Genomic DNA, 20,121 nt, shown 5'->3' on the forward strand with positions numbered 1-20,121 from the left:
GTTCATAACTTTTGGATTCCCTGTGTAGTATACATCAGCTGCATGCTGAGCTCAGCAGTCTGACCATTTGACACTCTGAACATCCAATCTGGTCTCGCTCAGGCCCCTGCCATGCACAGTGTGTGTGAACGCGTTAGTGTTGATGGTGTACAAGCATGCTTGTGTTTATGTGTGGGTGCGTGCTGCTGGTAGCAGCCACTCCAATGTTATACATGTGTATATGTGAGCCGTCCAGACATCCAGACTTGCAAGTTGCCACTCCACATCACCAAGCATCCTGTTGCTGGCCTGACATAAAACAATAACAACAAACACAACAACAACACTTGTTTACATGTTGTCATCTCGGGAGCCTAAGTCTGGCAGCAGCTGAGCTGTTCTTCCTCACCGGGGGTTTGCTATGTATACCAGGCGGTGTTGATGAGATTGGGGCACACGCGTCTGTTCCAATGGTTTGTTTTCCCCAAGACTTTTATCTAATTTTCTCAACTCAACTACATTTTCATAATGTAAGACAAAATATAAGTAAGAGAATGGCGAAGGGTAAAACGTTCCAAAATTCTGGAGACCTTTTTTGTTTCATTTTACCCCGTACCTTTACAAGAGCCTCAACCAGGCAAAGAATACTTGATATTAGATATTCTTATTTTAATTGAACTGGTTTAGAATATCTAATTTTTCTCTTAAACTCGGGACAAACACCATTGTGTTCAGATTTGCTGTAGTCAATACAAAATCAATACTACAGGTTTTTCTATTAACATATTACAGAACTTTTGTCATAGCACACACACACACACACACACACGCACGCACACACACACACACACACACACACACACACACACACACACACACACACACGCACACACACACACACACACACACACACACACACACACACACACACACACACACACACACACACACACACACACACAGCACAAGTAATCTTTTTCACCCATAACAACATCTCTATGATCACGGATAACATCGTCAATACATTTTTCACTCAGGATGCTGCCTCGCTCGCTCACTTTTCTGTGGCTGCTTGCTTTCAAAGCCCTTTATCTCTGTCAGTTTGTCAGTGTGTTTGCTTTTCCTTTCAGGTTGTCACTAAAAATTGATTGAACTTTCTAAGGCCATGAAAATAACATTGGAATTTTTATTTCGGTGGTGTTTCCCTTTGATAACTAACATCAGATGTGAACATTTTAAGCTAGATTTGCAAGGCGGTAATGTTTTCTGTCTCAGGTTAGTAAAAGCAGAGGTTTCATGAAAACTAAGGAATTCATATTTTTTGGTGCAGTATTGCCACTCTGTTGTCATTTTCCTATAACCAGCGGCAAAATATTTTGATACATGTATATTTCCTTAACTCCATAACGAATTGTGCAAATGCAACCAACTTCACATCTTTACAAATCTACTTAAGTAATATTGCAAAAATGTCCTAATAATACTGGACAGGAGTTTGGTATTCACCAACAAATTATCAGCCAAATGTTTGTAAATCACTGTCTGTAGTTTAATGAAAATCCTGGTAGACAGATTCCGATTCCATATACCAACCAAAGATTTCTTGGGGTGAAATGAGACATTAAAATTACTCTACAGCCTTGGCGATGGTCATAGTTCAGAAAACAGAGAGAGGGGGATTGACCTTTAATACACTAGAGACTCCTTGTCTTTCAGCCAAAACGCCTGGTTTATTGCTATTGGCCATTGATGTCTAATCCTTTCCTCTTTGACTTATTACCCTCTCCCACACAGTCAAAGTGTCTTCTCCACTAAAAACGTTACAGTAGCTCCCCTCTCAAACTGTTGAGCTGGGCCAGACATTGCAGAGCATTGAAATTCAAAGTGGCATAGCAGTTTAATGATGAAATTCTATCAGGCTACTGTGCAATACTAACGCATAGCTGCTCATTTATTTACAGTAAGATCCCTCCGAATCACAACTGGTATAACTATTAGCCGGTGTCTGATTATATAGTTGGATGTTTGCTAGATCTATGGGTACTTTCTAAATCTTCGTCTAGATCTCTGTTTAAAAAGTTTGTTCAAAATGCTGCGTATCCCTTTGCCCGGGAGCTGCTGTATTTTCATATGCCTTCTTCATGGACTGTTTCACTCATTTTTATTCCCATGTCCCTTTAATAAATGATTAGAATACTGACACAGTGCAGGAGGCATAACTCAGCACTTTAGTGTCCCTGTGTATTACACACACACACACACCCACACACACACACACACACACACACACACACACAGAGAGAGAGAGAGAGAGAGAGAGAGAGAGAGAGAGAGAGAGAGAGAGAGAGAGAGAGAGAGAGCACTGACTGTACTGTGATGGATGGGTCTTTCAGTCTTAGCCTATTTGTCTTTTGCAATTGACAGATGGCAAAAAATCTGGCCACCCCTCTAACACCAAGCTTAACTGTTAAATATTTAAAAATATTTGCATTTGGTTTTGACTAGTATTTCCAAATGCTTGTTGTTTTGTTTTAATACTTGTAACCTTGGTCTCCAAGAAACAGCATTTTCATCCTCCATATGACCTTGTAGAATTTACAATAAACCATTCCAACTGAAATGTCGGTTCTGCCTTACTGATTGGAGTTCATCCACAAAACATCAAACAATTGGAAGTTGAGAGGCAGTCTTTGTTGGCCACACACACAAAAAAAAGAAAAGAAATCAGAGCATATTTCATCAACCACAGAAGGAAAACATGCCCCACATTCTCTTGCAATCCCTTTTTGGTGTATTTCAGCTGAGATTTCTATTTGATTTCCTCTCCCATTCCATATTTTATCTCACCCCCCTTGGAACATTTTCCTCCCATTATCTAAAAAAAAAAATTGGGGGGAACTTTGCTTTGTCCTGACCAGGTTATTTTACTGTCTGACCTGTCTTAAAGGGTTGTCTTTGAATTCATGACTTTTTTGCTCTCCAATGAAAATTCACACATCCCATCCCATTAACATGAATTAAAATGAATGTACTATCCACTATGAAACTATGAAAGCTGTCATTTAAGAGCACAAATGCCAAACACGCAACAGTCTCATTAGTCTTTCTAATGATCAGCGATGACACTGATGGCGATGTGCTCATCTTTAAATATGGCATTCTTAAGCCATTAGCAACTGTTTCTCAACCTGCTTCATTTTCTTTTGCATATTATATGCAATGTGGCACTGCAGACATCTGACCCATCTGTCTTATTGCAGCTCAAAGAGCAGCATGCACTCAGATTGAACTAATATGCAGACTTGAAATTATTGGGTGGTGTTTTGTATATAGTAGGTTAAGCAAGGTTGATGTGTTTAACACTGCAGTTGGTCGTAGCTATTATTTGTTTGGAACAATGCAATCAATTCCACAAAATAACACACTGAAATGTAAATTTCCTCACCACAGTGAATGTATTTGGCTTAGTCTACTTTCTAAACCAAGCTTTCCCTTTTCTCCACATTCTGCCCCACAGATTCATACAGAGCCTGTTATACAGAGAATAAATCGACTTTTATTGACATAGAAAGCCAAAAACTCACACTTGGAATGACAGAGAAAACCCAATGTTGTAGCTACGACAAAGAGGGGGCTGGGAGGTGGAGGTGGCACTAAATACGTTAACAACACTTGTTCATAACACATTGTGTGAATCAGTCACTTGGCTCCCTCTACAAAACATGGAAACAATTTACTTACACTATGGGCCTTTTATAAATCTACAGTATATTCTCCAGTGATATGGTGGCGGATGGGGTTGTGAAGTGTTCTTATTGTGTGTTTTTTTAAGAGGTTCAAAAGTCACACTGCTCTTCATCTTCATTGTCCACTTTTGTACAGTGAAGTCTTGTACTTAGATATGTTTTTTTTTTTGTACAGCAGTTACACAACTTTTACTTGACTCGTTTCCTACAGTTAAATCAATGACTTCGTAATAGTCAGTAGGTTAAAGATGCACTGTACAATTCAACATAAAGTTTTTGACTGCACTTTAGAGAGACACCAGGGAATTTTGTGTTAGTGGTCCACACAAGTACATACCAGTTACCATTTTTGATACAATATACCTGAGGGCTATTGCACAAAAGCAGGATTTAGATAGCCAGGAAAAGTAGTGAGTGCAGCCTGGTTTAATCAGTTGCACAAAGACCAAACCAGGATGAACAGCAGCGACTAAGTCAAGCCAGGTACAACTAATCCTGGAGCATGTGCACACGTGGCTTCCTCAACGAGACCCCGAGGTCGATCACTGATTCATTGATGTGTAGTTTTCACAAACTGCGCACAAACCTTTGATGGAGGCGTATGAGGATGTCAAGCTCCTCTGTAAAAAGAAGTACTGTGGCTTTATGAACCAGATGATGTTATCTTGTTACGGAAGCATTTTAATCGGTTGATCAAATACTATATGAAACAACTTTGATGGGTACAGTGGCTGGGAGGAACATACAAGGCAAACTCGCAATTTAGAACAGCGCCCCCAGTGGTTTATTTACATTACACCCAGAATCACAGACAGGGAGCGAGGAGGGCTCACAGTCTGGACCCCACGGTCTTAAACTAATGCTTAACAATATGAACAGCTTCGTGAACATAATTTTAACTGTGATAATGACAATCTGTAGAATTTAATAAGATGTATGAATATAGGCTGAATTAATGTAAAATAATGGTCACAGTGTAAATAATGACAGCAGGCTACTTCACTGGATGGTATTATGTAACGAGTAGTGGAATAACTGTAATGAACACGCTGGTTTTCCAACGAAGTGGCTGAAATTCAGGAAAGATTGATATATCCTGGCTGTTAGCCTGGTCTGGAGCAGGCTAGCTCCACAGGATAAATGTCCAGGGTAACTTATTCCATAAAATATGCAACATGCTTTCGTGCAACCGGGTCGCAGATAACTTCAGCCGGGATGACTGGGAAATCCCGGCTTAATCCCTTATCTAGGTTTTGTGCAAAAACCCTCAGATGTCTCATTATTACAATTTTCCCAAATTGGTTAATTATGTGAAACATTCTATTTGCTAAAATAAAACAGGCAAGACAAAGTGAAAAGTGACTCCAAACAAGCATTCCTACTCTGACGAATAAAGAAAATGCCTCTATACACTTGTGTCAAAGCAATCAAGCTGTGTCCAATGCTCTGTTGATCGAAGTGAATGCAAAAAAATTCACAGTGAAACACCTCATTTTAACAACTAACCTAACATCATTACAGGAATGGTACATCATCAGAGAAAGTCAGATTTCTTTATTAAGAGTTCAGAATGGGAACAGATGGTATATGAGCTCAGACTGAAGAGAAATTTGTGTGCAGATTTGTACATACAGGAAAAAAATAGGTTGAGATGATTGACATTAACTAGAGAAGAGGTAGTGAGGTGGACTGTAGTGCTGTATGTGTGTAAATTAAGCTTTTACTTTTTTTAAATGAATAGTATAGATAAAACAGTGATATTTGCACTGTTTTCAAGGTAGACAAAGGATGACATGTTATCTTTCCCTAATGGATATCTTATCCTACTCAATATAATACTGCCCCAGTGATTCCCAACCTTTGGCCTCCTGTCTCCACAGGTTTGTTGATTAGTCTGCATGGCCAACCTATATTGATTTTTCTTCTTTGACATCAAGACACAGTGGAACAATTTGTATGTTTCTATTCTTAATTTGGAAGGCAAAATTTAACAACGATTTGTCTTTGTAATTTGTAACTTACTCATCAATCAGTTTCCTGATTAGTTCAATTGACTTTATGAATCATCAGCTTGGTAGTACTGCAAGGCTCTATTTACTTGACGGACTGCAGGTTGGGGGCCACATACTGCACCCACTGTTGTTTCCTTCCCCCCTGTCCATCTATGTCCAGCTATGTGAAGTCCTTGGAAACAGCCTCTATGAAGTTGGGCGCGGCCATGAGGATGGTGAAGGTGCAAATGATGGAGAAGAGAGAGAAGGCCACCAGACATAGCCGGTCCACCACCGCCGCTGCAAACTTCCACTCGCTGCAAATGGCCTCAGCCTTGTCCTGGGCCCGGAAACGCTGGGCTATGTACGACACCTCCTCCAAGATGCGCTGGATCTCTGGTGGGGGGATGCTGACTCCCATCCCAGGTCCAACTCCCATCCCCAGGCCTCCGACACCACTGCCAACACCTCCAGATGGCTCCGCCTCATCACTTGGGGAGCCATGGGTCCGTCCCCCTAGCGCTACCCCGGAGTCGCTAGAAGGCGGGCAGTGTGAGCTCTCGATTGGTTGGTAATTTCCAAAGTAGAGGCTCATGGAACCGTTGGAGGTGCCTGTGGGGCAAGGTGAGCAGGATGTCTGTGAGAGGGGCATAGTGAGGCTTGGAACAGTGCCCATCTCTATGGAGCTGGTGCTGGAGCGGTGCGGGGCGGTGTGACTATACTTGTAAGCGGGTCGCTTGCGCTCATCGCCAGGTTGTTTCATACGGAGAAACCAGGCACACCAGTTCAGCAGAACCACCCTTACCTGAAGAGAGAGAGGAAGAGTTAGTGGTGCAAACACGCGCACAGATACAATCATTCAAACACAGGCATTGTGCTAAAAGTTATCAATGACAATAGAGATGATTTTATGATTATAACAGTGTCAGTCACTCACCCACTTGGGCATCTTGCCTCCATGAGGGTCATGATGGTGAAACTGCAGGACTATAACTGTCACCACCACAGACATTCCCACTATCATCATGGTGCTGGCAAAGTACTGGGCTGCCGAGTACACAGAAAACCAAAACATACTTTTAGTTTTACTCAGAGATACATATAAGATCACGCCCCCCCTTGAACTACTCCATGGTCACAGTTAATGAACATGTACTAACAGGTAAAACATTAAGCTTGAATTAATTCCCAAAATAGGTTGATTTCACACTGTAACATGAAAGGAAAGTAAGTCTGACAAATTTGTTCAAGAAGTTATATTGCCAAGGGGAAAAGATACTCAAAGAAACGTGACAAAACATAGAAGGGGTAAACACAGAGAGAGAGAGAGAGAGAGAGAGAGAGAGAGAGAGAGAGAGAGAGAGAGAGAGAGAGAGAGAGAGAGAGAGATTAGTGCTGGTACTGGAGGCATGTCTTCACCCACAGGAGGGAACAGCAAGAGAGGAGGGAAGCATTAACTGAGCACTGTGCTCTTTCCCAGCATGTCCAGACACAGCATATCTGAAGGGACGCCCTCCTTTCTTGACTGAACAAAAAAGAGCTAACAGCTGAACTATGGCGACTGCAGTGCCAAGTCAAATGTTATGTGACCTCATGAGGTCTCGGGATATGACCTTAAGTTAGTTATAGCTCCACCTACCAGCAACAATAAATTACATTATACGTTTTATACAGGCGGCAACCTCCGGGTCTGAAAAGTGAAGCCAACGCTGAAGTGCCTTAAACTTGCCGCTTGTGTTTGTCAGATCCTCCTAAAAATGTGTTAAGTCCTCTGACAAAATTTATCAGATCAACTTCACATTTGGTCAGTACAATCTAGAGACCTTCAAGATGCTAATTTGAGAAGCTTTGTTATCAATCTGATGAAATGGCATTGGTGTGAGGAAGATAATTGACATGTTTTGACTTTAAACAAGAAACCATTGCAACTCTACTCTAGCACCACATGGTAGGGAGTGGTACACAGTTTGCAATGCATCAGTTCCAATGCCATGCATTCCACACAGGAAATAATGGTTGTGGAATTGCACAGCTGTGCAACTGTATCCCCAACGTGCAGGAAGGTGCAAAGGGCCCATTTAGTTTGTTTTGTGCCTTTATTGGTCAGATTACAGTGTAGGCATGCACTGTATCCATTCAGCTACCAAGGCACGCCAACCTTATTTGTTAGGAGCGTGGAAAGAAAGGTGGGAATAAAAGCCTACACATAGAAAAAACTATCAAAGCATGTGTTTAAGAGAAATGGAATGACATGTTCTGACTGTTTTGTGGTCAATCACAAATCACTTTGGCTTTCTTTTTGGAAGAGGAGTTAGGATAAGATGCACATTAATTTAAAACCATAACCATGAGACCTTTGGTCACAAATTAATTGTGCCAAATGGTCTTGAAACAGATAAGACAGGTCTTAAGACTAAATTAACTCAAATGAAACACTACGCTTATCCGGTGATAAAGGGCTGATGAGGGAGGGCATACGGCCCAATTCTTGCAGCCGTCTCGAACAGTCGAGCCTAAGCAGCTACACATCACATCCACATCCAGCCACTGTGATGTAAAGAGGCATAAGTCATTTTAACAAGGCTGCTATAAATGTCCCGGTCGGCCTAGTGTTGAGGTTGAGGGGAAAAAAAACACATATGAATCACTCTATTGATTAAATATTTATCAATCTTTTCTCAGGGAGTGCAGCAATATTGCATTGGTGTAGTGGTGCCTATGTTCAGCATGACCAAACACTACTCATATCAATACACTCACATAATGCACACGTATGATATATTTCACTTTGACCGAGTGAAACTGAAACATGACTGATACATAGAGGTCTGCAGTTATAATTCAAATCATGTTCACACAATCTCGCACACACAAGACAAAAAAAAAAAAGCATTCAGTCCTTCTTGGCAAGGTGAGTGTTAACGGAACTAACGTGTCTGCCCCTTCACTTGTTTCACAAAGCCTTTGAGCCTTTCTCTCGGAGAACGTCGGCCCCAAATATTACTCATCTCTTCCCCTCCTCCATACATTATTTCTTCTTCTCTCTTCCATTCCTTCTTGTCTCCCCCAGTGAAGAATCAGATATATATAGCCCATTAACGGTGCTGGCAGTTTTAGTTCTGGCCACCCAATTTACACCACACACCTTCCAGGCGTGCAGTGAATGATGTGAAGACGCCCTCGGGCTACTCAAACCAAAGTCCAACCAGACACCAATATGGGTTCTAATTTATATTTTTTTTCAGGAGACCATTTATAGTATAAAGAGGGGTCAACCAACTGCCTACACGTCAAGTATGAATGCATGTTTCGTAAAACTGGCATTTGGTGGAAGTGCAAGGAATACTCAGGTTGCTACTGTGGACTGTCAGTGATCTCATGTGTTGATGTACTGAATCAATAATATTTTCAAGGTTCTCCAGGACGTGTGGGAACCCTGCTGTTTTTTAAGGAGCCTTTTCGCCTCCGTTAAGTTAAGCTTTTCACACGAGGTAAACACACATGAGGGATAGCCTGGTGAGATGTATTGCATATGTTTAAAATATTAATGTAATATGTCCTATCTGCAAAGATGACTCCCCTTCATGTGTCACTTCCTCCACTCCTGGTGATTCCACATTCATGCACGCTTAAGCATGTTACACGTACACATACACACATAAATATAACTCACCGATGAGAGGAACAGAGTCGGACGTGGCAGGCATGATCTCTGCTACCAGAAGCATGAAGACAGTTAGCGATAGGAGCACAGTGATGCCTGGAGACAGAGATCGAGAGAGACACAGAGAACATGAGCATATATACATAATGATGTGATCAGGGTCACTGGCGTATGAAATCAATCCTGTAATTATATATAATCAGTTATGTTCTCATGACTACAACCATTTATCAGCTGCCGGCTCCTCGCAGGGAATTCTGCAGCTCTAACCTACCTTGGAGACACACTTGCAGCTAGTAACGGCTAATTCACAGATGGCTATTCATCAAAACTCACCGGCGCTATTAGACTTGTAAAACAGCTATGGTGGTAAGCCTCTTATTTTGAAATTAAATTATTCCAAGGTGATTCGACATGCATGTATTCATGGCGTGCTATATGATTTATGAAAACAAATAATCTTTGAATTTCAAAACCACATTACACCAAGCTTTTTTCAACCAACCAAATCCCCTGTACTTAAAAAGCTGTACAAACATCTGCCTTCCATAACATTATTTTCTAATCTTTTGGAGTCATTTCATGTTACTAATATGTGTGTTTCAACTTCCTCACCCAGAGAAATTTTTTCTCCAGAGTCTGCAGGTAGCAGGAAGACCAGCAGCGCCAAGCCAGAGATCAGCACACACGGGATGAGCAAATTGAGGCCGTAATATAGCGTCCTGCGGCGCATGGTGACCGTGAATGTCACATCAGGATAGGGTTCCTTGCAGCACTCATAGTACAGCTCATTACGCTTGGCTGGCACACCTAAGAGAGGAGCACAACACAGACAGGTCAGGTAGATTTGTGTTGACTCAGATCAGGCTGGGAACTATCTCTGCCTTTTTTAATATATATATATTCTTAGTAAAAGTGTTCAGCCAACGAAAAAAGAAGGAATAAAAGCTGGATCAGTTTAGATTTTTGATGGTTGAACTATCTCTCTTCAACCCTAACTCTCGGGATGTGGTATGCTGCCCTCACATATGGCCTGGCTACACACCTGCCAACATGTCAAGCATTCCTGTTGCATGCCATCTGGTGCTGTCTGACACCCACTTCCAGCTAAACAAACCCCCCCGGGGGGCACAGCCACTGGAATCTCACGCTGCTGCACAAATAAGACAATTTAATTATCCATAAATATTTTTACTCTATAACCTGTGAATCATCTTCTTGGTCATGTTTGAATATTTCAGCTTTGTCAAATATTTAAATCATGAAAAATATTGATTTAAGGAGTGTAGTCAATACACTGAAAACATCAGTCACCCTTAAAGAACTGTTCAAAGTTTGTTTTGATCTCATCTTACGACTCTTCGGAGAAATGTTAGGAGACAACTAGAGAAATCACTTTTATATAAAGTTTGTAATTATCTACTAAAGCCATCTGTTGAGATGCAGCTAAAACGTGCTTACCCACAAGGTCCCATTCCCCGTTGGGTATGTAGGTGGATGTGTCCACATCCAGCATCTGGAGGTCCAGCAGCCAGCCGTTGTGCGTCCAGGAACCAAACTTCAGGTCACACTTTTGCACGTCGAAGGGGAACCAACGCACATCAATGTAGCAGGTGCTCTTCAAGATGCCAGGGGGGATGTACTGGCAGTAACCTGACGCATTCACCAATACGTTTGTGTGGAAGGTGGCATCAAAGCGCTCGTCCGCACTGGGGAGATAATAAGAGACAGTAACGTGTGTGTGTGTGTGTGTGTGTGTGTGTGTGTGTGTGTGTGTATGTGTGTATTGCATCAATAAGTTTCATCATCTTGCTATGAGCTGAAGCTCTATCTTGCTGAAATCCCTTTATTGCCTTTTTAATTGTTTTTGACATTGTGCACAAGTGCCACAAGCTGGCAATTACTTTGAAATGGGTTTGTCAATTTGTGCCATTGTAGAAAGATGAAGACTCATAATAAAATAACAACAAGTACATTGAACAATTTGTATGTTTAACGCCCTTTTTTTGGATGCCTGGGGGCAGTAGAAACTAGTAGTGAATAACAACTCCTCCTCCTCTACTTACTCCTGAGGGAATATCTGACTGTTTCACCACTTTAATTTGTGTTTTTTATGTGTATCTGGCACACTTAAAAAGGTATACAGCCACTGTAATGTTTCAGCCTAACTTGCCACAGCAGCGAGCAGTGAGGTGATGCATCAACCGGCTTGTTGCCCTGGTGAAATCCAGGGTGTGATGAAATGAAATGTTCACTTCCACCGCTATCCCAAATATGCAGTAACAGGAAACAAATCGGCGACATGAGAAAACACCACATCACCACTGCTTACTTCAAGGCTCTGTAACTCACAACCTGAGATGATTAAGGGCATGGACAGGTTGTTTATAAGTTAAATTTCAAATATTTCAAGTTTGAGATGGACTTTGCACATCACTCCCCAGACTTTCAAACCACACCAAAAATCAATGAAACCAATGAACACAGTAGAGCCTGTAATCTCTGAATGACTTGGGAGTAAAATCAACCTTTGGGAGCAGATATTTACAGTAGAGAAAACACATAAACAACTAAGCTTAGACGCACTTCATGGTGGCACTCCAGCTGAACTCAAATTAAGAATTAAAAAGTAGCTCCTCTGTTGTTGGCAAGTTTGAACTTGAACTTCAATGAGTTCATACAAATGTATTCTCCACTACAGCAACCAGCTGGAATGAAGTTTCACCTCCCTCCTTTGCAAATTGTTTTGTAACAATAACATGCAGGCAGCTGAAGAGGATAAAAGATTGGCTTTGTACAGAAAAATGAAAAAAATAAATAAAATAGGAAATTCAGTTTTAGATTATCCTTTTAACGCTAACAGAGAAACTAATGTTATTTGAATTGTCTAAGTCATGTGGATTTACATGGCCCCATTTACAGTTACATAACCAGTTTATCTTTATCTATTCTCATGAGCCAGACAATCAACTTTATATTTTCTCTCTTGTTTCACTTGGAAGACAGTTTACTGTTTTTTATCTCTCACTTGTTGACAATCTGCATAGAGGAATTTAAATATAAAGCTCTACAGGATTGTTACAAAACCATGAAACATTTAAGGAACAGGCGTGTTCATAAAATCTGCACTAATTTCAGTTTTCTGAGCTAAACAACCATCAGGTAAAACCCAGTTTGGGATTTATAAAACACACTTTGGTTCAAAAAGTACTAAAAGGGAGAATTAGTAGGGAATCCATTTGAACATTGTGAATATCACATCAAATATTTGTAGAAAATATTGGTAAAATACATCTATAGCAGTATTACAAAATACCAGCTCCACAGAAATACTGCACAAAGAAATACTGCACATCTGACATCTATTGCACTTCTGTCCATCTTGGGAGAGGCCCAAGCCCACTGCAGTCCTTTTCTCTGTACAATTCACACCATTTTAGAACTCAAAGCCACACAATGAACTCTTTACAAATATACAGCGTGAGTGCACACACAATACACCTATTCATGCACACACAAATGAATGCACACACAATGTAATCCCCAACGAAAGCGATAACGCTGGTGTGCCCTAAACACCCTCAACTCATTCAGCCCCGACAAAAGAACATGACATGCATCTCAACAGAATTTGTAGATGGGCGCCTTTTATTTGTCACTGCCTTTACTAAAGATTGAGTGATTTACCTTTTTTTTTCTCCGGGGGTTAAGTGTGGTAATTTATTTCTCCTCTGTATGTGGGTTACTATCAGCTGTGGCACCGGGTGCTGGGGGGGAGGGATGTGGTGGTTGGCCAAGGCAGAGCTATGTGATGAATTATTCAAGCTTTGGCCTTACTTCATCTGATGTGTGAAGGTGTGTGCTTTCCTGCAATCAGCACTGAGCAGAGCATGTGCTGGTGTGGCGATTGGATTGTACATACTGTACAAGTTATGCAGGTGCAGAAAAGGAGATACACAGAATCTAGATATTTAAATGCAAGATATTTAAAGCTACCTAAAAAGGTAATTTAATATTTTAACATTTCTACTTTATGTTAGCTTGCTTCAAGATTCTTGTCAAATCTGAAACATTTTACTTTTATTGAAACTTTTAGAAATTAAATACGTTTTAATCCATTAAATATGCAACTGGGCAAGTGATAGCCCTGGGAAAACACACACACACACACACACACACACACACACACACACACAGGAGATAGAGCACTGTGGACATGTGAGAGTGGGGCAAGGTGGAAGCAGAGACTGCCCGACAGTGACAATGGTGGCAGTGACAGGTTCCTGCACCATGGGACATGAGTCACCAAAGCTTCTTCTCACTCACTCAACACCAGGAACACGCACGCACACACACACACACACACACACACACACACACACACACACACACACACACACACACACACACACACACACACACACACACAAAGAAGGAAGCTACAATGTCAGTGTGTTCCTCAGGCAATGCAGGGTGGAATAAATGATCAGATGCTGTTAAAATGATGGAGAATGCAAAAATCGTTAAAGTGAGATCTCAATGCCAGATTTATCATCAGTCATGATTTGACTTACTTGCTTTTCGTTTATGCCCTCTATTGGGTTGCAAACAATGAAAAAGTAAGACGAAATACTACAGAACACTATTAACTGTGACATTATTCTTTCCAAACATCCTTTTCTAAACGTTACAAATCGGAAAAAAAACAATAAAAGAGCTAAAGACTGTATTGTTCCATAGGAGAAAACAAACACCTTACTTGTAGCTTTTAGCCTGGACCACGCCAGCATCTACTCAGGCAAGCAAAGACCTATCCATCTATGTATATTATGTCATATCCCAGGAACAGCCTAGGGGGGTTCTGACGGCGGTCTGCTTGACAGCCATGAGGCTCTGTGGTTAACTAGCTGATCAAGGAAGCTGCAGGCAAAAAGTACAGTATGTTTCCAATTTACAGCTGGAGACAGAGCTCATAAACAATACATCACCCATGAAGAATGGATAACTTATAAGCATCTCTACTATCGTCTTTGAGGGAGGGAACAGAAGACTTGGGATCATTATGTTGGGTTAATGATATGTGACATAAAGTGCAGGATTAAATACTTTTTATGGGTGTGTGAAAACGCCTGCATGTAAAATAATGTTTTGTTACAAATTTGTAGTTGCTCACCAATGTTGGGCAGTAACGCATTATTTTGTAACACATGACTGTAATATTATTACTTTCCCCAGTAACGAGTCAGAGATTACAATTTGATCGCAAACAAATAGTGCAGATTTTTGGTTATATTTATCTGCTCATGAATGTATTGCATACAGAACATGGATATAGAAAAAGAGGAGCACCAGAGTTCGGTCACATTTTCTTCATAGTGTTTTTACAAACCTTGTTCAAGACCAAAATGCACCTTAAGACAGTGCATATTGAATTTTATTTCTAGAGTATTTATTCATTTAAATAATCACAGAACAGTCATCAAATCCGTCCATCTTTCCATTCATTCAACCACCCACCATCTAAAAATCCCTCCGACTATCCATTTATTCAATGACTTCCCCTTTCATCTTTATGGCCTGTCACAGTGCTCTGTCTGTGTTGTACATCTGCCGTCCCTGCTGGCAGAATGAGGTTTCTGTGGTTTACCTGAGTTGGACGTCCTTGTGTGTGTCCTTCATCGATCCCCAGTCAAGTGAGACCATTGACTTTCCCCCCAGTGAGAGGCGGATAATGGCTAGCTGTTTTAGATCTGCATATTCTTTAAGCAAACACAATAACCCTCACACACACACACACACACACACACACACACACACACACACACACACACACACACACACACACACACAAACACACGGCAGACAAGCTGGAGCTGACAAAAAGTTGACAGTTTGTTCTCATCAGTAAAGTGGAGGAGCTTAATTGTAAACATGCATCACTGAATGACTCATCACAGACAATATTAGACTTTTATTCTGAAATTTTGATCTTCTTTGAACACATTACATATTGAGATGACATCTGACCTCTGCACTCCCAAACATCATTAACTTCATATTAAAACAATATAAATTAATGAATGGATAAATGGCTTGGTCTCATCCGAGCTGCATGCTAATAAGCCTGAATGCATCTGCTATTCAACATAGTAAGACTAGCGTGTTATTGGCTGCGCCCCGGTGGCCCACGGTGTAATGATGCTTGTTGTGCCATTACTGTCTGTAATTGTGAGACATTGTGTGTGTGTGTGTGTGTGTGTGTAGGTAATGAAGAGTGTGCGTCTATTTACAATTAATGTGCGTGTGCGTGCACACAGATACTTACATTAGCGCCTAGAGATGTGCATGTGTTTGAGTGTGTTTCCAGTAGCATCCATATTATTGCTGAAAACTGTAAAATTTGAATCTCTCCTCAGGGGGCACGTGAACCTTCTGGCTCTGCTATAAATTTAGTCTTCCCCTTCAGTTTCACTTTAACTTTCTTTTTTTTTTCTGACTTCAATGAGGTAAGCAATTGCTGAATCACCAGCAAAATCAGGTCTGTTTTTTCCGCAATTGCCCAAGCTGAGGCGGAACTGATTTTGTGTTACAATGAATTTGGCTATAACCCTAACCCTTTTGTGAATCCTATCTTCTTAAAATTACATTCATATACAACTTATTTGCATTTTGCATTGCAAAATGAATGTGCTGACCACGATCTGTAAATTGTTTGCTTAGTGTGTAGAATTATATCATAAAAATCACTACGTTTGTTGGTCGGTCCACCAATTTGGTGCGGACTGAAATATCTCAACCGCTTTTGGGTGGATTGCCATTTGGTTCGGATGGTTTCCAGAGAATAGATTCTAATGACCTTGGTGATCCCCTGATCTTTCCTCTGGCACCACCAGCTGATCAAAGTGTTCTGTTGAAATGTGTCCAAAACGGTGTGTACAAACCACCAATGGTAGCAGAGTAACATGCAGCCACAGAGGAGGCAGTAGAGAAAATAGCCAGACACCAACTGTGAGGAGAGGGGGAGAGTATCATCCTGACACCTTGACAGACAGAGAGAGGTAGCTGGGATGATTTATAAAGAGGAGTCGGTGAAGGCTGGGAACGATAAAAAAATACGGAGAGAAAGAGTTGATTGACTAGAGTGAATTACAGTGAGACAGTGAGTTATGAAAGAGAGATGGAGGGAGACACAAAAAGAATGAGATGAGAAGAAAGAGGCTAAGACTGGATGGATCATGGAGAGTGAGGAGGAGAGGGTAAAAGGCAGAGAGAGCAGGGAGCTTAGGATAGGTAATCCAGGCTGGTCTGAAAACTGAGCTTTTAAAATTTGGGTTAATACCCCCAAACCTTTGTTTTGTCCTCATATTCCCTGTGATGTGTGTGTGTGTGTGTGTGTAATATAGTCATGAAGAGAAACATAAGGCTGCTCTCTCCATCCACTCAGTAACATCAATGGTGACCAACTGCAAAGCTGTCTTTCTCTCTTAACCTCACTTTATGTTCAAATGTATTAACTCTTCTGTTCTACAAGCTTCTCCACTTGTTGTATGTGTAACCGTCTCCCTCTCTGTGCGACTGAATCCATCTCTTGTATTTCTTCCCCCTCAGTATCAGACTCGATCATCAGTCTCTCACTCAAGCATGCAAACGCAATGCAATTAGCTTTGGAGAAAAAAAACTGGCCTACATATCTAATTGACTTAGGAAGCCTCATGCAGAAGCATGCAGAATAGTGGATGCAGCCTGACCTGAATGCAAAAAAATGCAATGAGTTTACTCAACCTCTTTTATTCAATAAAGACATTCCCCTCAGCCTGCATGTCTCCTTAAGAATTAATGTCATGGAAAATTACCTGCAGAATTTTTACATAAATTGCTCTCATTTAGCTCAGCACTTATTTTATTAGTATCTTTATTGTTCATTGTTAAGAAGCAAAACAGTTGATCTCGTTAATAAACCTAAATTGTTTTATAAAAGAAAGCTATTGGAGCAAATTTCCAACATAACTCAAGAATCTCTCACTATTCACTCTATTCAATCAACTCTTTCTCTCCATATATTTTTTAATCATTCCCAGCCTTCATCAACTCCTCTTTAGAAATCAGCTGTACATTTCCTTACATATAATAGGGTTGTTATCTCAGTTCTTCACGGTATCAAAAAACTTTGAGGAAAATTGTGCAAAATTCTGGTGTTTTACGGTAGTTGCGCCATCGAATTAGAAGCAGAAAAAAAGACATAGATTCACATGCAATCAACATAAAAAATGTTTCAACATGTGTTCCAAAGTATTTAGAGTGGTTCCTCTTCATTCGTCGCTGCTAAAAGTTCACACAATCATTAATATTCTTTGCTTTCATATTTCACGGAGTGTACAAAGGGCGGAGCAAACGGAGGACAGACAAGGGAAGTTCCCTTTTATATATGACATATTTTCTTTGTATATTAAAAATAAATGTAAAGTGAAGTATTCAGATGTGAAGAATGGGTCAGGTGGATTTTGAAAAAGGACTGATAATAAATATTTGGAAAATCAAGTGCTAAACATTTAAAGGGTGATTTGAGAGCAGTATTTGTTGGGTGGTAGGTGATAGAAATAGTGTTATTAATGAGTAATTAATTTCTTTTGCTCATGTTGTTTTTGCATTTTACTAATATTGAGGTTTTTATTCACACAAAGTACTTTTTTTTCTTCTCCTGTTGCCTGTGTCATTGAGTTTTGTGTTTGATGTTGATTTTATCACATTGGCTTAAAGTAACCCTGATACGGCTCTGGTTTGTGGAGACAGATTTTATTAAGATAGCAGCGCATCAGAAAGATTAAACTGTGTGTTCAATTGCCGAAACCAAGAATCAAAATAGTAAGAAAATATGCCATCTCTGACAGGTGTGCTTATTGCATGACTGACTGGTGGATTACAACACCTATTTGATCAAGTTCGACACAAACAAAAGATTAAAAAAAGAAATTACTCTAAACTCAGAAAATGAATGGTTGAAAAGCAGCTCTGACCTGTTGTAAAGGAGGATGTCAGGGGTCCAGATCTGGTCTGAAGGAAATCGCAGGTTCTGGACACCAGGGTAGTTTTCTGGATTCCAACTCAGGTAGATGTCTGTCCAGTACTGAGACAGAGACGGAGAGAGAGATTTACTTTTTACTTTACAATATTTGGGGTGATATATATATATATATATATATATATATATATATATATATATATATATGTTAAAGGGAGCAATGACTCCCATGCTCATACCAATGGCTCGTTGAACTTACAACTGAACTTTTACAAGAGAATTGATTGACTCAATAGAAAAAGAATGGGCGCATATCTTGCCAAGAAGGAAATACGAATGGAGGGATAAAATGATTCTTGGATTATTACTTTTTCAAATTGTAACAGCAATTCTGAGGTTATGACGCAAGCCAGGTAGGTGATTTAAAAAGTCCTAAAGCAGCCTTTAACCATTTACAGTCAACTAGCTACATTATTTAGCTACAAAAATGGCATCACTGCTGGATAACGGGCTAGAGATTGTTCTTCTGTCTGCTTCTCGAAAACTTGACATTTATTTTGGGCCACCCCGTCTTCCCAAAGCATCAAGTCTAGATTGTTGCTGCACTCCACAGTGGGCACCAAGCAAGCTGTGTCCTACTTGAAACAAATTTGGCTCGAGGCTATGTGAATGTCTGTGGAAAAGTTGAATGCCACGTAAATATGCGGCACCCGTCCTTCCTCTTCTTCCTCCTCTGCTCGTCTCCATTCGTGCTTGACAATCTGTCTGAAGTGAAGTTGCCTTGAGTGTGCTGATGCCAGCACTGAACATGGTCACACACAAAGCACATGTGTCATGTGTCAATGTGTCAATGTCATGTGAAACTGTGAGCTTCTGAATATAATTGCAGATAAAAAATAATACCCACAAATGCTAACTGGATATATACATCCATCCATCCATTTTCTTCCGCTTATCCAGTACCGGGTCGCGGGGGCAGCTGCCTGAGCAGGGACGCCCAGACTTCCCTCTCCCCGGACACTTCCCCTAGCTCCTCCGGGAGGACCCCAAGGCGTTCCCAGGCCAGCCGGGTGACATAGTCACTCCAGCGTGTCCTGGGTCTTCCTCGGGGTCTCCTCCCGGTGGGGCATGCCTGGAACACCTCCCGAGGGAGGCGTCCAGGGGGCATCCGATGCAGATGCCCGAGCCACCTCAACTGGCTCCTCTCGATGTGGAGGAGCAGCGGCTCTACTCCGAGCTCCCCCCGTGTGACGGAGCTCCTCACCCTATCTCTAAGGGAGCGCCCCGCCACCCTGCGGAGGAAGCTCATTTCGGCCGCTTGTATCCGGGATCTTATTCTTTCGGTCATGACCCAAAGTTCATGACCATAGGTGAGGGTAGGAACGTAGATTGACCGGTAAACCGAGAGCTTCGCCTTTCGGCTTAGCTCTCTCTTTACCACGACGGACCGATACAGCGACCGCATTACTGCAGCCGCTGCACCGATCCGCCTGTCAATCTCGCGTTCCATCCTTCCCTCACTCGTGAACAAGACCCCAAGATACTTAAACTCCTCCACTTGAGGCAGGAACTCCCCCCCGACCTGGATATATACAGTATAAATATAAAATTATAAATAATGCTGTTAATGGGGGCAAGTAAAAAGAATCATTCCAGGAAATTCTGAAATCTCTGAACGTGCACAGTTAAAATTCAATATCATCAAGCACTCATCATAGTGGC

General features: G+C 41.1%; 1 protein-coding gene across 1 annotated transcript in view; it reads right to left on the minus strand.

Annotated features, from left to right (window-relative positions):
- Positions 1 to 3,540: 3,540 nt before the first annotated feature.
- LOC311014136 (neuronal acetylcholine receptor subunit alpha-7-like) overlaps positions 3,541 to 20,121 on the minus strand; it is a 30,983-nt gene continuing 14,402 nt past the window's right edge. The window contains exons 4-9 of the mRNA XM_084010545.1: positions 18,395 to 18,504; positions 10,842 to 11,089; positions 9,996 to 10,190; positions 9,390 to 9,476; positions 6,654 to 6,763; positions 3,541 to 6,521 (exon numbers count right to left, since the gene is read on the minus strand). Of these exons, the coding sequence (XP_083866671.1) occupies positions 5,898 to 6,521; positions 6,654 to 6,763; positions 9,390 to 9,476; positions 9,996 to 10,190; positions 10,842 to 11,089; positions 18,395 to 18,504 (1,374 nt within the window). The 3' untranslated portion in view covers positions 3,541 to 5,897. The remainder of the gene's footprint in view (positions 6,522 to 6,653; positions 6,764 to 9,389; positions 9,477 to 9,995; positions 10,191 to 10,841; positions 11,090 to 18,394; positions 18,505 to 20,121) is intronic.

Source organism: Eutrigla gurnardus (genome assembly GCF_963514095.1).
Source record: "Eutrigla gurnardus genome assembly, chromosome: 5".
Classification (NCBI taxonomy): domain Eukaryota; kingdom Metazoa; phylum Chordata; class Actinopteri; order Perciformes; family Triglidae; genus Eutrigla; species Eutrigla gurnardus.